Here is a 16,649-nt window from a genome sequence, read left to right as displayed (position 1 = left end):
ACGATTCGGATGGACCTCCTGTCTCCTCAGCTGAAGTTCTTACTCACAGCCGCTGGAGGTCGCTGTGGGGAGTGTGGGGCATGTTATATAGCACAGTGGTCACAGGGTGGGGCTGTTTACACACACACACACACAAACACACACACACACACACACACACACACACACACACACACACACACACACACACACACACACACACACACACACACACACACACACACACACACACACACACACACACACACACACACACACACACACACACCCGTCCCAGTAGTGACAGCCGGTGTCACACGGTGAAGATAGACTGTGTGCAGTTTAAAAGACTGTGTGCAGTGACTGAAGTCTAACGTAGTGTGTGCTTATGTGTGTGTAACAGGATCAACTGACCTGTGGAGCTCGGTCATGTGACAGAATGGAGGCGTGACTGAAAGCCTTCACCCGCTCGCCACACGCGCACGCGCACTAACACCGCCAGCAGCTCCACAACAACAACACGGACCGACGGCCTGCCTCGGTGACCGACCTTTCTCTCCTCCCGTCGCCATGAAATGAAGGGATCATGGGGGCCAAGGAGTCGCGGATCGGGTTCCTGTCGTACGAGGAGGCCGTGAGGAGAGGTGAGGAACCGTGGCGGGAACCGCGGGAGCTTAGCTCCGAACTAGCGGCTACAGAGAGCCGCGGCTAGCGGGGCCGGTGCACCGGCTGTCAGGGTCCGCTCCTCAGCGGGCTCCTGCCGCCTCCTCTCCGGCTCCCACTGCTCCTCTCCTGCTCCATCCAGGTTAACATTAGCACTGATTTAGCCTCTGAAACGACTCCTGATACTGAGTGTGTTGTTCTCGTCCTGAAACGACTCCTCATCCAGTGTGTTGTTCTCTTCCTGAAACGACTCCTCAGACAGTGTGTTGGTCTCGTCCTGAAACGACTCCTCAGACAGTGTGTTGCTCTCTTCCTGAAACGACTCCTCATCCAGTGTGTTGGTCTCGTCCTGAAACGACTCCTCATCCAGTGTGTTGGTCTCGTCCTGAAACGACTCCTCAGACAGTGTGTTGTTCTCTTCCTGAAACGACTCCTCATCCAGTGTGTTGGTCTCGTCCTGAAACGACTCCTCAGACAGTGTGTTGTTCTCTTCCTGAAACGACTCCTCATCCAGTGTGTTGGTCTCGTCCTGAAACGACTCCTCAGACAGTGTGTTGTTCTCTTCCTGAAACGACTCCTCATCCAGTGTGTTGGTCTCGTCCTGAAACGACTCCTCAGACAGTGTGTTGTTCTCTTCCTGAAACGACTCCTCATCCAGTGTGTTGGTCTCGTCCTGAAACGACTCCTCAGACAGTGTGTTGTTCTCTTCCTGAAACGACTCCTCATCCAGTGTGTTGGTCTCGTCCTGAAACGACTCCTCAGTGTGTGTTGTTCTCTTCCTGAAACGACTCCTCATCCAGTGTGTTGGTCTCGTCCTGAAACGACTCCTCATCCAGTGTGTTGTTCTCTTCCTGAAACGACTCCTCATCCAGTGTGTTGTTCTCTTCCTGAAACGACTCTTCAGACAGTGTGTGTTGGTCTCGTCCTGAAACGACTCCTCATCCAGTGTGTTGGTCTCATCCTGAAACGACTCCTCATCCAGTGTGTTGTTCTCGTCCTGAAACGACTCCTCAGACAGTGTGTTGTTCTCTTCCTGAAACGACTCCTCATCCAGTGTGTTGGTCTCGTCCTGAAACGACTCCTCAGACAGTGTGTTGTTCTCTTCCTGAAACGACTCCTCATCCAGTGTGTTGGTCTCGTCCTGAAACGACTCCTCAGTGTGTGTTGTTCTCTTCCTGAAACGACTCCTCATCCAGTGTGTTGTTCTCTTCCTGAAACGACTCCTCATCCAGTGTGTTGGTCTCGTCCTGAAACGACTCCTCATCCAGTGTGTTGTTCTCTTCCTGAAACGACTCCTCATCCAGTGTGTTGTTCTCTTCCTGAAACGACTCTTCAGACAGTGTGTGTTGGTCTCGTCCTGAAACGACTCCTCATCCAGTGTGTTGTTCTCGTCCTGAAACGACTCTTCAGACAGTGTGTGTTGTTCTCTTCCTGAAACGACTCCTCATCCAGTGTGTTGTTCTCGTCCTGAAACGACTCTTCAGACAGTGTGTTGTTCTCGTCCTGAAACGACTCCTCAGACAGTGTGTTGGTCTCGTCCTGAAACGACTCCTCATCCAGTGTGTTGTTCTCTTCCTGAAACGACTCCTCAGACAGTGTGTGTTGGTCTCGTCCTGAAACGACTCTTCAGACAGTGTGTGTTGGTCTCGTCCTGAAACGACTCCTCATCCAGTGTGTTGTTCTCGTCCTGAAACGACTCTTCAGACAGTGTGTGTTGTTCTCTTCCTGAAACGACTCCTCATCCAGTGTGTTGTTCTCTTCCTGAAACGACTCTTCAGACAGTGTGTGTTGGTCTCGTCCTGAAACGACTCCTCATCCAGTGTGTTGTTCTCGTCCTGAAACGACTCTTCAGACAGTGTGTGTTGTTCTCTTCCTGAAACGACTCCTCATCCAGTGTGTTGTTCTCTTCCTGAAACGACTCTTCAGACAGTGTGTTGGTCTCGTCCTGAAACGACTCCTCATCCAGTGTGTTGTTCTCGTCCTGAAACGACTCCTCAGACAGTGTGTTGGTCTCGTCCTGAAACGACTCCTCATCCAGTGTGTTGTTCTCGTCCTGAAACGACTCCTCATCCAGTGTGTTGTTCTCTTCCTGAAACGACTCTTCAGACAGTGTGTGTTGGTCTCGTCCTGAAACGACTCCTCATCCAGTGTGTTGTTCTCGTCCTGAAACGACTCTTCAGACAGTGTGTTGTTCTCTTCCTGAAACGACTCCTCATCCAGTGTGTTGGTCTCGTCCTGAAACGACTCTTCAGACAGTGTGTGTTGGTCTCGTCCTGAAACGACTCCTCATCCAGTGTGTTGTTCTCGTCCTGAAACGACTCCTCATCCAGTGTGTTGTTCTCTTCCTGAAACGACTCTTCAGACAGTGTGTGTTGGTCTCGTCCTGAAACGACTCCTCATCCAGTGTGTTGTTCTCGTCCTGAAACGACTCTTCAGACAGTGTGTTGTTCTCTTCCTGAAACGACTCCTCATCCAGTGTGTTGGTCTCGTCCTGAAACGACTCCTCGGTGTGTGTTGGTCTCGTCCTGTGTTGGTCCTACTGGAGGAGTCCTAAGGGGGGGTCCTAATGGGAGGGGTCCTAATGGGAGGGTTAGGCTGGAATCGGCCCACAAGCTTGTGTGGGTGTGTGTGTGTGTGTGTGTGTGTGTGTGTGTGTGTGTGAGGAAGCACACAGACCTCGGCGTCATGGCTGCACTTTACTCTCAGGATGGTCTCAGCTGAACTTTGACTGGTCAGATTCCAACACACACACACACACACACACACACACACACACACACACACACACACACACACACACACACACACACACACACACACACACACACACACACACACACAATGAAGTGAAGTTCACATGACAGTATTAAAAGGTTTCTCTGGGTTAGGGTTGAGAACCCTTTTAGGGTTGGGTTTAGGAGGAGGAGGAACCTGCAGAACCTGGCTCAGAGGAGGGGGAAGAAGAGGAGGAACCTGCAGAACTTCGCTCAGAGGAGAGGAAGAGGAGGAGGAACCTGGCTCAGAGGAGACGAAGAGGAGGAGGAACCTGCAGAACCTCACTCAGAGGAGGAGGAGGAGGAACCTGCAGAACCTCGCTCAGAGGAGGGGGAGGAGGAACCTGTAGAACCAGCCTCAGAGGAGGAGGAGGAACCTGTAGAACCTGGCTCAGAGGAGGAGGAACCTGTAGAACCAGCCTCAGAGGAGGAGGAGGAACCTGTAGAACCTGGCTCAGAGGAGGAGGAACCTGTAGAACCAGCCTCAGAGGAGGAGGAGGAACCTGTAGAACCTGGCTCAGAGGAGGAGGAGGAGGAGGAACCTGTAGAACCAGCCTCAGAGGAGGAGGAGGAACCTGTAGAACCTGGCTCAGAGGAGGAGGAGGAGGAACCTGTAGAACCTGGCTCAGAGGAGGAGGAACCTGCAGAACCAGCCTCAGAGGAGGAGGAGGAACCTGTAGAACCAGCCCCAGAGGAGGACGAGGAACCTGCAGAACCTGGCTCGGAGGAGGACGAGGAACCTGCAGAACCTGGCTCAGAGGAGAGGAGGAAGAACCTGCAGAACCTGGCTCAGAGGAGAGGAGGAGGAACCTGCAGAACCTGGCTCAGAGGAGAGGAGGAGGAACCTGCCGAATCAGGCTCAGAGGAGGAGGAGAAACCTGCAGAACCAAACCAGGCTCGGAGGAGGAGGAACCTGCAGAACCTGGCTCAGAGGAGGAGGAAGAAGAGGAGGAACCTGCAGAACTTCGCTCAGAGGAGAGGAAGAGGAGGAGGAACCTGGCTCAGAGGAGAGGAAGAGGAGGAGGAACCTGCAGAACCTCACTCAGAGGAGGAGGAGGAGGAACCTGCAGAACCTCGCTCAGAGGAGGAGGAGGAGGAACCTGTAGAACCAGCCTCAGAGGAGGAGGAGGAACCTGTAGAAGCTGGCTCAGAGGAAGAGGAACCTGTAGAACCAGCCTCAGAGGAGGAGGAGGAACCTGTAGAACCTGGCTCAGAGGAGGAGGAACCTGTAGAACCAGCCTCAGAGGAGGAGGAGGAACCTGTAGAACCTGGCTCAGAGGAGGAGGAGGAGGAGGAGGAACCTGTAGAACCAGCCTCAGAGGAGGAGGAGGAGGAACCTGTAGAACCTGGCTCAGAGGAGGAGGAACCTGCAGAACCAGCCTCAGAGGAGGAGGAGGAACCTGTAGAACCAGCCCCAGAGGAGGACGAGGAACCTGCAGAACCTGGCTCGGAGGAGGACGAGGAACCTGCAGAACCTGGCTCAGAGGAGAGGAGGAAGAACCTGCAGAACCTGGCTCAGAGGAGAGGAGGAGGAACCTGCAGAACCTGGCTCAGAGGAGAGGAGGAGGGGCCTGCAGAACCTGGCTCAGAGGAGAAGAGGACGAGGAGGGGCCTGCAGAACCAGGCTCGGAGGAGGAGGAACCTGCAGAACCTGGCTCAGAGGAGAAGAGGACGAGGAGGGGCCTGCAGAACCAGGCTCGGAGGAGGAGGAACCTGCAGAACCAGGCTCGGAGGAGGAGGAGGAGGAGAAGGAGAAGGAGGTGGAACCTGCAGAATCAGGCTCAGAGGAGGAGGAGGAGGGGGAGAAGGAGGTGGAACCTGCAGAACCAGGCTCAGAGGAGAGGAGGAGGAACCTGCCGAATCAGGCTCAGAGGAGGAGGAGAAACCTGCAGAACCAAACCAGGCTCGGAGGAAGAGAAACCTGCAGAAGCAGGCTCAGAGGTAAGTGAGGGAGGTGAGGAGTGAAGGACCTCTGTTAGTGTTGTTCCTCCACACAGGCACCAGGGAGCTGCAGAGCAGTCTTTGGTCCTGGACAGTCCTGTGGTCCTGGACAGTCCTGTACAGGTCCTGGACAGTCCTGTGGTCCTGGACAGTCCTTTATTGATAGGAGGAGAAAAGACCCTGGCCAAGAAGCAGGAGGAAGCATTCATCCATTGTGTGATGTTGTGAACGCCCCCTGGTGGCGTGATGGTGAAGAGGAGGTTCTTTGACAGCAGAGCAGGAATGTTTCCTGCCTGTTCCACCATGCTGGATTTTCTCTTATCAAGGTAACTTCAAGGATTAACCCTGGGTTTTCAGTACTGTGGCGCTCGCTCATTTCTTCCTGGAATAAATCACCGTGGTAACTGACGCTGAATGTCTAACCTGCTCCGGAGCAGGTGATGATTTTGATAAGCGTCAGAGCTCCGCCTCCTGACCAATCAGAGCTCTTGGAAAATGCCCGGCCCATCCTTAAATGATGGTGATTGGTGGGCGGGTTCAGCGCTGAGCTGCAGCAGAGAGGAGAGGAGAACGTATCTAGAACAATCTTTTTGACAGAACCCAATAAATCCTGCTCACTGAGCTTTGAAGGAGGTTCTTGTTCTGATTCTGGTTCTTGTTCCAGGTCTGTTTGGCTCCAGGAGGGTTGATCTGGAATAATGATCTTAATAATAATGCTGACGCTGACAGAACTGCAGAACCATGAATTAATGGAAGCAGAACTTCTCCTGTCGTCACGGTGATGAATTAATATTCCAACAGGAACCACACTCACACGGAGGAACCTCTGCCTCAGAACCTCCGCCTCAGAACCTCCGCCTCAGAACCTCCTCCTCAGAACCTCCGCCTCAGAACCTCCTCCTCAGAACCTCCGCCTCAGAACCAGTGGAGGTCAAATGTAAAGTAAAAGAAGAGCAGTGAGGAAGCTCTGCCTGGAACCGTTCTGCTGGAATAAAGTGAAAGTGACTCTGGTTCTATTGTCCCATGAATTAATCTGCTCTAATCTCACCAAATCAGCATTAACTAGTCAGGAAGGTTCTGGTTCTGGCTGCAGCAGCAGTGTTGCTATGAGCTGCTGGATGGGTTGGAATTCTTCATAATCTCAGATTAATTGATCCTTCAGTAATCTGTAAACTACGCTGCAGAATTTCTCCATGTGTGATTGGTCTATTGCTGCAGACTCCGCCCCTTTCATGTGAATGCACACACGTAGGTCTGGGTTGAACCAGCGGGTTGATGACCTGCTTCATAGTAACTGTTATCAGGATCGCCGGTGTCTAGATCAGTTAACCCCGGAAACAGGGAGAGATCCTGGATATGATTATCATGGATCGTAGTGCAACTTCCTGTTTGCTCACCTGCTCCGTCATTCACAGCCACTCACCTCCGTTGAACTGAATAGAAGAACAGCGTGTAGTAATGTTCTGCTTACTGTGACTCGTCCCCCGTCCAGCTCAGTAGGTAGAGCATGAGACTCACAATCTCAGGGTAAGAGGGTTCGTGTCCCACGCCGGGCGCCACCTTCCCGTGGGCTCTCCACCTGCAGGAAGGTTCTTAATGGTGCGATGTGATCTGGGTGACGGTGCTCAGACTGGCACCCCCGCGACCCGGAAACAGATAAGCAGAAGAAAATGAATGAATTACTGTGACTCAGTCGTGGAGCTCTTTGGTGACTGATGGACTCCTGGAGTCTCTTCATTTACCTACTGGTTCCCAAACTGTTGTGGTTGGCAACCTTTTGGTCTCAAAGAAATGCCCCCCCCCCTCGGCACACACACACCGATCAGATTTTGATGCCGTAAATATAGGAAATATTCACTTTGTTGGAGAAGAGCTGTTAAATTCTATGACATGCTGGATCCCTCAGTCTTCACAAGGCTTTTCCACAAACTGAGTGCTGCTGTGGTGTGAACCGATGGCAAGAGGCTGCAGGAGGAGACGAGCCTGGGCCTGCAGGTCTATGGGTCCTGGAGCTGCAGGTCTGTATGCCCTGAGGCTGCAGGTCTACGGGTCCTGGGGCTGCAGGTCTATGGGTCTACAGGGCCCGGGGCTACAGGTCTACGGGGCCCGGGGCTACAGGTCTATGGGTCTACAGGTCTACAGGTCTACAGTGCCTGGGGCTACAGGTCTACGGGGGCTGGAGCTACAGGTCTACGGGGCCCGGGGTTTCAGGTCTACGGGGCCCGGGGTTTCAGGTCTACAGTGCCTGGGGCTACAGGTCTACGGGGCCCGGGGCTTCAGGTCTACGGGGCCCGGGGTTTCAGGTCTACGGGGCCCGGGGTTTCAGGTCTACGGGGCCCGGGGTTTCAGGTCTACGGGGCCCGGGGCTGCAAATTTACGGGGGCTGATCTTTAGCTGCGCTGGTCCTGGTTTGGTTCTGTAGATGTTCTGCTTGGGAAGCGGCCTTTCCAGGTTCCTCTTCTCACCAGTGAGCTGGGTTCCACTCCCACTCTTCTTTTGACCTCTAAGTCATTTCATTGATTCGCCTCAAACTCCTTCCAGCTCGCTCAAACTGGTTGTTCAACTTGATGTGTGTGATGAGTGTCAGGCCTGTTTCAATGTTTCCATGGGAACAACTGCTGGAACCCCCCCCCCCCCCCCCCCCACCCCCACCCCCAACACACACACACACTTTATACCTACATATATAATGAAGGTGGTGCTTTTATCAACCAAGCACAGAACAGGACATCCTGCTGTCACAGCTATAACTTAAAAATATCCAAATGACTATTGATCACAAGAACAACTTCTCTTCGGTCATGTTTGACACATTGGCTGTGGTTGTATCTGACTTTACTGACTGTGGGACGCCTTGTAGTGGCTAAACACATTCAGGAAGAGGTAACGTGGAGCAGCGCTGCACTGTATTAAATATGTGCTGACATTGTGAATGTGACAAACTCCGCCTGTCGTCAGGACTCAATCTGATTTGATCAACATGTTGACCTGCAGAGCGTGGAAATAGATCATTTATATGTATATTCATAGAATTATGTTGTGTGGACGTTGATATTGTGATCAATGTGGGACGTATGGTGCAGACCTGACATGGCCTCAGTTAAAGATGCTCATGATTGGTCACCTTCTACAAGGAGAATTTGCAGAGAAATGGAAGGTTTGAATACTAAAAACAACTTTGGTTCAGATTTAAATCACCTTGCTGCCTTTTAGCTGAACAACTTCCCTGAAGAGAAGCAGAAATGGCTCAGCTGTGGTCACACCTTCTCTTGATAAGATTGATAAAAGCTAGAAAAGCTGATGAACAGGTTCTGTGAGTTTCTTTATTATTTGGTGCTGGAAACAGCAGCTTGTGCAGCAGCAGTGTGTTGGTGGAAGCAACGACCAACATTCTCCATCAGGACGGAGACCTCAGGGCTTTACTCTTACTGCTGCTCCCACTGAAACACTTTTTAGAAATGGGTTTCAAGGTGGAACTTTTCCAAAATCTCCGACCCCATCATTGTGTAAACGGGCAAAAGGACACTTTCTGAAAACGCTGGCACTTCGTCCTGTGTAGACTCTGCTACTGCACATGCTCACCAGCACTGTAGTAATGGAGGCCTCCAGAGTGTCATGGCTCTTTCTAGCAATTCAACTTGGTAGTTTTATTTTGACAGTCACTGTAATAACGATCCAACTTGGTGGTCTTATTTTGACAGTCACTGTAATAACGATCCAACTTGGTGGTCTGTCCTCTAGACTGTCCGAGTTCATGTTTAGAGCTCATTGTTCTCTGCTGTGTGTGTGTGTGTGTGTGTGTGCGTGCGTGCGTGCGTGCGTGCGTGCGTGCGTGCGTGCGTGCGTGCGTGCGTGCGTGCGTGCGTGCGTGCGTGCGTGCGTGCGCGCGCGCGCTTTCCGAACTGAAACTAACAAATTTGTTCTGATTGGCTCTACTGAGCATGTGCACAACTACTAGTTACTACCAACATGGTGACCAGCAACCAGGAGCATCGTTTCTGTCGTCTACACGGTGACAGAGCCCGAGTGTTTTCAGAAATTGTTGTTTTCACCCATTTACATGACGCAGGAGCTTGAACATTTTCGAAATCTTCCACCTTGGGATCCGTTTTTCAAAAGCTGTGTTTTCCATGTCTGTGAGCACTGTTGTCATATGGAGGAACCTTTCAGCTTGTTGACGTTTGTTTCTCCGGCCTCTCCTCAGTGACGGACGTGGAGCTGAAGCGGCTGAAAGACGCCTTCAAGAGGACCAGCGGCCTGTCCTGCTACATGAGCCAGCAGTGCTTCTTCAGGGAGGTGCTGGGAGATGGAGTTCCTCCTAAAGTGGCAGAGGTAAGCCGCCCAGAGCCCTTCAGACCAACCCCCAGGGAGGTGCTGGGAGATGGAGTTCCTCCTAAAGTGGCAGAGGTAAGCCGCCCAGAGCCCTTCAGACCAACCCCCAGGGAGGTGACTGTGGCTGGACAAGAGTGTATCGCATAGTTGGACCAGGGCGGTTGGCACAGCCGAAACAAATATCTTGTGCCAGAGGGAGCTGGCTGAAGGGAATGACCTCGTTTTGTTGGGCAGGACCCGCACTGCCGAACTTTCGTCTTGTTCTTATGGAGGATGAAGAGGCCTTCAGGTTCCCTCCACTGGCAGACAGGAAGTGCCCATTGAAAATAAAATACAACATTTCAAAATGAAATGCGACAGAATGAAATGCCGAAATCCTCGTGGAAAATTCAGAAAGCGTCAATTAGTCAACAACGCAACATTAAAAACTACTTTCTTGAATGTAATACAGTATAAATCGTTTATGCCTTTTTATCTATATAGCATGTGTAGCCTGAGTATTTATGGCCACAAATGATAATATAATTTACACTCAGTAATAGTATCTTCCATGCAGTTTGTTTGATATGAAAAAAGTGTAGCAGAGTTCGTGACATGAACAATTAATGATTACGATGTGTCTATACTCCGGCATTTTACAGTCTAATCTTTTATAAATTGCTTTGTTTATTTTGAACACGCACAAAATCAATTAAACAGTTCATAATAATCAAAAGCTATCTCACCAAACAAAGAAAAGAAAGAAGTAGAACTTATCAAACCCCACCCCCTCTACATAAATACTAGCAGGTTTATTTTTTATTGTATAAAGGTGGGCGATATGTACAGTATCTCACAAAGTGAGTTCGCCCCTCACACCTCTGTAAATATTGAATTCTATCTTTTGATGAGACACTGAGGACATGACACTTTTCTTCAGTGTCCCATCGAAAGATATAAACCTTCACAGAAATGTGAGGGTGTACTCACTACCTTCTGGTATCTAGGGCTCAAGTATGTTTATATTATAAATCAGTTACAAATGCTTTTTCTTGAAATGACTTATTTTCTAAGCCAACATGTCATACCTATTGTTGTAAAGTGTTCTACCATGTGATACATAGGATTTACTTTCAGTTATCATTTAAACTGTACATACCATTACTTTAATGTGCATTGCTCCATTTTCCATTTGATCCTTTCTTTTGTCTTATTCTGTGTTAGTGGCCATTATTCATTTCTTATTAGGTCTTAATTCTTCTTCTGTTTCGGTGCTTGTTCTGCTGGATCACATAGATTTACACCTGGGGAATGTCACTAGATCTACTACCATAGCTCTGAGATATCCAAGATGATGTACTCCATAAAGCAAATATACAAAAGGAGTAAACACAAAAAGTCAAAACAATTTTATCGTTCTTTATTCAGTTATCTGTGTGGCATTCGCAATGTCCCTGATCATGTCTTTTGTCAACGATTTCTTAACAAAATGTCCACATGTCCAATATTATAGAGAACAAATTTAAATGGCTCGAAAACTGATTCGTTTTCTGACTCGTCCAGGATTGTTTCTTTACACGAGACTTTTTACTGCAGACCAACCTCGGCCTGTTCCTGCTCCCCCATGTCCAGTACTGAAGGGCCTGTTCCTGCTCCCCCATGTCCATTACTGAAGGCCTGTTCCTGCTCCCCCATGTCCAGTACTGAAGGGCCTGTTCCTCCTCCCCCATGTCCAGTACTGAAGGGCCTGTTCCTCCTCCCCCATGTCCAGTACTGAAGGGCCTGTTCCTGCTCCCCCATGTCCAGTACTGAAGGGCCTGTTCCTGCTCCCCCATGTCCAGTACTGAAGGGCCTGTTCCTGCTCCCCCATGTCCAGTACTGAAGGCCTGTTCCTGCTCCTCCATGTCCAGTACTGAAGGGCCTGTTCCTGCTCCCCCATGTCCAGTACTGAAGGCCTGTTCCTGCTCCCCCATGTCCAGTACTGAAGGGCCTGTTCCTGCTCCCCCATGTCCAGTACTGAAGGCCTGTTCCTGCTCCCCCATGTCCAGTACTGAAGGGCCTGTTCCTGCTCCCCCATGTCCAGTACTGAAGGCCTGTTCCTGCTCCCCCATGTCCAGTACTGAAGGGCCTGTTCCTGCTCCCCCATGTCCAGTACTGAAGGGCCTGTTCCTGCTCCCCCATGTCCAGTACTGAAGGGCCTGTTCCTGCTCCCCCATGTCCAGTACTGAAGGGCCTGTTCCTGCTCCCCCATGTCCAGTACTGAAGGCCTGTTCCTCCTCCCCCATGTCCAGTACTGAAGGCCTGTTCCTGCTCCCCCATGTCCAGTACTGAAGGCCTGTTCCTGCTCCCCCATGTCCAGTACTGAAGGGCCTGTTCCTGCTCCCCCATGTCCAGTACTGAAGGCCTGTTCCTGCTCCCCCATGTCCAGTACTGAAGGCCTGTTCCTGCTCCCCCATGTCCAGTACTGAAGGCCTGTTCCTGCTCCCCCATGTCCAGTACTGAAGGCCTGTTCCTCCTCCCCCATGTCCAGTACTGAAGGCCTGTTCCTGCTCCTCCATGTCCAGTACTGAAGGCCTGTTCCTGCTCCCCCATGTCCAGTACTGAAGGGCCTGTTCCTGCTCCCCCATGTCCAGTACTGAAGGGCCTGTTCCTGCTCCTCCATGTCCAGTACTGAAGGCCTGTTCCTGCTCCCCCATGTCCAGTACTGAAGGGCCTGTTCCTGCTCCCCCATGTCTAGTACTGAAGGCCTGTTCCTGCTCCCCCATGTCCAGTACTGAAGGGCCTGTTCCTGCTCCCCCATGTCCAGTACTGAAGGGCCTGTTCCTGCTCCCCCATGTCCAGTACTGAAGGGCCTGTTCCTGCTCCCCCATGTCCATTACTGAAGGCCTGTTCCTGCTCCCCCATGTCCATTACTGAAGGCCTGTTCCTCCTCCCCCATGTCCAGTACTGAAGGCCTGTTCCTGCTCCCCCATGTCCAGTACTGAAGGCCTGTTCCTGCTCCCCCATGTCCAGTACTGAAGGGCCTGTTCCTGCTCCCCCATGTCCAGTACTGAAGGGCCTGTTCCTGCTCCTCCATGTCCAGTACTGAAGGCCTGTTCCTCCTCCCCCATGTCCAGTACTGAAGGCCTGTTCCTGCTCCTCCATGTCCAGTACTGAAGGCCTGTTCCTGCTCCCCCATGTCCAGTACTGAAGGGCCTGTTCCTGCTCCCCCATGTCCAGTACTGAAGGGCCTGTTCCTGCTCCCCCATGTCCAGTACTGAAGGCAGGTCAACACGGCCAGTAAATAGGTTTATGCTCTCCTGAACCCACCCGTCTGCACGTCTGCAGTCACCAACAATTCCTGATTCACACGTGTTATAAGGAAAAGATCTTTCCAATGCTGCATTATTAGTATTTGACAGACAGAGACTGTGAAACTAGACTCCTCTTATCTCATCACCTGGTGGAGTGACGTCCAATCTGAAAGAAACATTAGTGCACTGCTCTTCTTAAAACATACACACACACATAAACATGTAAAATGATCAGTTTCAATATTCAAACACAAGCAAGACACTATTAGGGTTTTGAAGTAATCCACACTGACATTATATTAATCATTTCAAGAAAGATTCATTGTTGACTTCAAAACCTTACAGACATTTGAACTCAACATTGTGTGAAAGAACAAGACAACAAAACAAAACAGCACAAGACAACACAACTTGTATAAAACTAATATTTTTTATGAACATTTGATAATTATCAATAAAAGTGACATGTCACAGGGAGCATCCTTCCTTACAGAGAGCAGGGAGTGAGCAGGGTTCCACACAGGAACCACAATACCATCTTTGACTGTAGCGTCCTTCTAAAATAAAGGAATATTTTAAAGGAAAATGATGAAAATGCCTAAGAATTATGATTTTTATTGAAAATCAGTATGACAAGGTGCACTTACAGGTAAAGTTTTGAGTGTGTTGTAGGCCGTCATAGAGATCAACCACAAAACTGCTTTTCCCCTCTGGAATACATGGCAAATGTAAACACATACCCATATAAATTCAAATCAATTTAAATCAAGGAGAAAATTAAAAGCAGCTTCTTTTATCAATCGCTGCTGGATCAATATCACTTCTGCATTTGATATGTTAATTTCTTCACTACAACTGATTAAGGTTGAGCTATTTTTAACACCTTTAGATACTAATATGAAGTACAGTAATGAATCATGTTGCTTTACAGTTGTTGATACTTTGACATTGTAATGCATTAGCTACAGCATGGAGGCTTTATCGCTTGCTGTACTCTTTACAAACTGTTTCACCCATCAGATATTCAAATTTACTTTACGTTATGTACTGAAAAAAGTTAAACCTACGGTGCTTCAATGCTATCCACCGTTAGCATTACTCAGCTTTAAAATGACACGTAACTTAAACCACTGGTGGAACACGCTGCTATTGGCATTAACAATATGTTAGTTTACGGCATGTACATCAATGGCGAGCACACGCAAGAAACCAACATTCATAACTTTTTCGGGAAATTTAAAAGTAGCAACTTACCGCTAAGTAGCTCATGCTTGCGCGTTCGCGTTAAATGTGTCGTCATTTCCCGTCTGACAGTAGAGGGAGCCTCACAGTGGAGGGAGCCTCACAGTGGAGGGAGCCTCACAGTGGAGGGAGCCTCACAGTGGAGGGAGGCTGCACTGGAAATGCCTGAGAGTGGAGGTCCTGCGGCCAGACGCCTCTCCATCTTTTAGACGCTTCCAGGCTTCAGCACTGTGCTTCACTTATTGATTATATTTTCATGGTCCCAGGCCATTTAAGCCTGGAGATATGGCACTTGAAGACGGTGATAAAAGTCACTTTTCAGTAAAGAGAGAATCCACTTCTTCCTCCGAAGGTTGATATACAGATCCAGAAGATGAAGCCATCTTTTTTCTCCCCATTGTTCTCAACAAAATTTTCGTCCACTTGTAACTATGAACATGGCTCAAAACAATGTAGTGCATATGCCAGGCCTTCAGGTGGCGCTGTAACTCTGCCACTGAAATATACAAAAAACGGGTACGAAGAGACAGAGCATGAAAAACTGCAAAGAACACACGTAGAATCCTCCTGCTCCTCCTCGTACTGGAGAAGTCAACATCTGGCCTCATTAAAGTCCACAAAAGGCGATGGGACTAACCATGGTTACATGAAACGTTGTGGTGTGGGCGATGGGACTAACCATGGTTACATGAAACGTGGTGTGGGCGATGGGACTAACCATGGTTACATGAAACGTTGTGGTGTGGGCGATGGGACTAACCATGGTTACATGAAACGTTGTGGTGTGGGCGATGGGACTAAACCATGGTTACATGAAACGTTGTGGTGTGGGCGATGGGACTAACCATGGTTATGGCGTTGTGGTGTGGGCGATGGGACTAACCATGGTTACATGAAACGTTGTGGTGTGGGCGATGGGACTAACCATGGTTACATGAAACGTGGTGGTGTGGGCGATGGGACTAACCATGGTTACATGAAACGTGGTGGTGTGGGCGATGGGACTAAACCATGGTTACATGAAACGTTGTGGTGTGGGCGATGGGACTAACCATGGTTACATGAAACGTGGTGTGGGCGATGGGACTAACCATGGTTATGGCGTTGTGGTGTGGGCGATGGGACTAACCATGGTTACATGAAACGTTGTGGTGTGGGCGATGGGACTAACCATGGTTACATGAAACGTTGTGGTGTGGGCGATGGGACTAACCATGGTTACATGAAACGTTGTGGTGTGGGCGATGGGACTAACCATGGTTACATGAAACGTGGTGTGGGCGATGGGACTAAACCATGGTTACATGAAACGTTGTGGTGTGGGCGATGGGACTAACCATGGTTACATGAAACGTGGTGTGGGCGATGGGACTAAACCATGGTTATGGCGTTGTGGTGTGGGCGATGGGACTAACCATGGTTACATGAAACGTGGTGTGGGCGATGGGACTAACCATGGTTATGGCGTTGTGGTGTGGGCGATGGGACTAACCATGGTTACATGAAACGTGGTGTGGGCGATGGGACTAACCATGGTTATGGCGTTGTGGTGTGGGCGATGGGACTAACCATGGTTACATGAAACGTGGTGTGGGCGATGGGACTAACCATGGTTACATGAAACGTGGTGTGGGCGATGGGACTAACCATGGTTATGGCGTTGTGGTGTGGGCGATGGGACTAACCATGGTTATGGCGTTGTGGTGTGGCTTAGGCCTGAGCGATATACCGAAATTTCCGAAAATTACCTATGTCATTTTGCCCATTTCGGTAAATTCGGTGTTTAAAAACCCTTGTGGCACCACACGTTTCACATGCCTCGTTTACGATGACGTAGCAAGATAGTGCTTCCATGCTGAGACTGAATTTCACCAGATCTGGTCAGAGCACATTGTAAGCGTCATACCAGTCTTTAAATCGTGTTGATAGGCCAAGTAAAACCAGATTTATGATAAAAACTACACTTCATGTTGTTGGCCGCGCTCGGTGAGCGGTTGGAGCCGTTAAAAAACGTTTTTTTACTTAATTTGTGCTCGATTTATGATCAATCAGATTTTCTATGCATTCTAAATCTACCTCTCTAAATCTATATCTTCAATGTAGCTCTATGCTCCGCCCTCCCTCGCTGAATCACATGGCAGCCACAACCAGCCAATTGAAAAAAGAAAATGGCAGGCATATTAGGAAATAATGTTTTATGTATAAGAATTCTCCCGGCTAGCTCAGTAGGTAGAGCATGAGACTCACAATCTCAGGGTAGAGGGTTCGTGTCCCACGCCGGGCGCCACCTTCCCGTGGGCTCTCCACCTGCAGGAAGGTTCTTAATCGGTGCGTTGTGATCTGGGTGACGGTGCTCAGACTGGCACCCCCGCGACCCGGAAACAGATAAGCAGAAGAAAATGAATGAATGAATGTATAATAATGTGAAAACTCATTTTACACTCAA

The 16,649-nt window shown here is 49.8% G+C and overlaps 1 protein-coding gene across 3 annotated transcripts in view; it reads left to right on the top strand.

Annotated features, from left to right (window-relative positions):
- Nucleotides 1–467: 467 nt before the first annotated feature.
- Nucleotides 468–16,649, top strand: part of usp32 (ubiquitin specific peptidase 32) — a 94,385-nt gene continuing 78,203 nt past the window's right edge. For 2 of the 3 annotated variants that reach the window (XM_080459394.1, XM_080459393.1), the window contains exons 1-2: nt 468–623; nt 9,562–9,764. In XM_080459394.1, the coding sequence (XP_080315520.1) occupies nt 566–623; nt 9,562–9,764 (261 nt within the window). In that variant the 5' untranslated portion in view covers nt 468–565. The remainder of the gene's footprint in view (nt 624–9,561; nt 9,765–16,649) is intronic. The other variant, XM_080459395.1, reaches the window with a different exon arrangement.

This window comes from Lipophrys pholis, assembly GCF_963383615.2.
Source record: "Lipophrys pholis genome assembly, chromosome: 3".
Taxonomy (NCBI): domain Eukaryota; kingdom Metazoa; phylum Chordata; class Actinopteri; order Blenniiformes; family Blenniidae; genus Lipophrys; species Lipophrys pholis.
The sequence above is the reverse complement of the archived record's forward strand: the minus strand, read 5'-3'. Positions and strand labels throughout refer to the sequence as shown.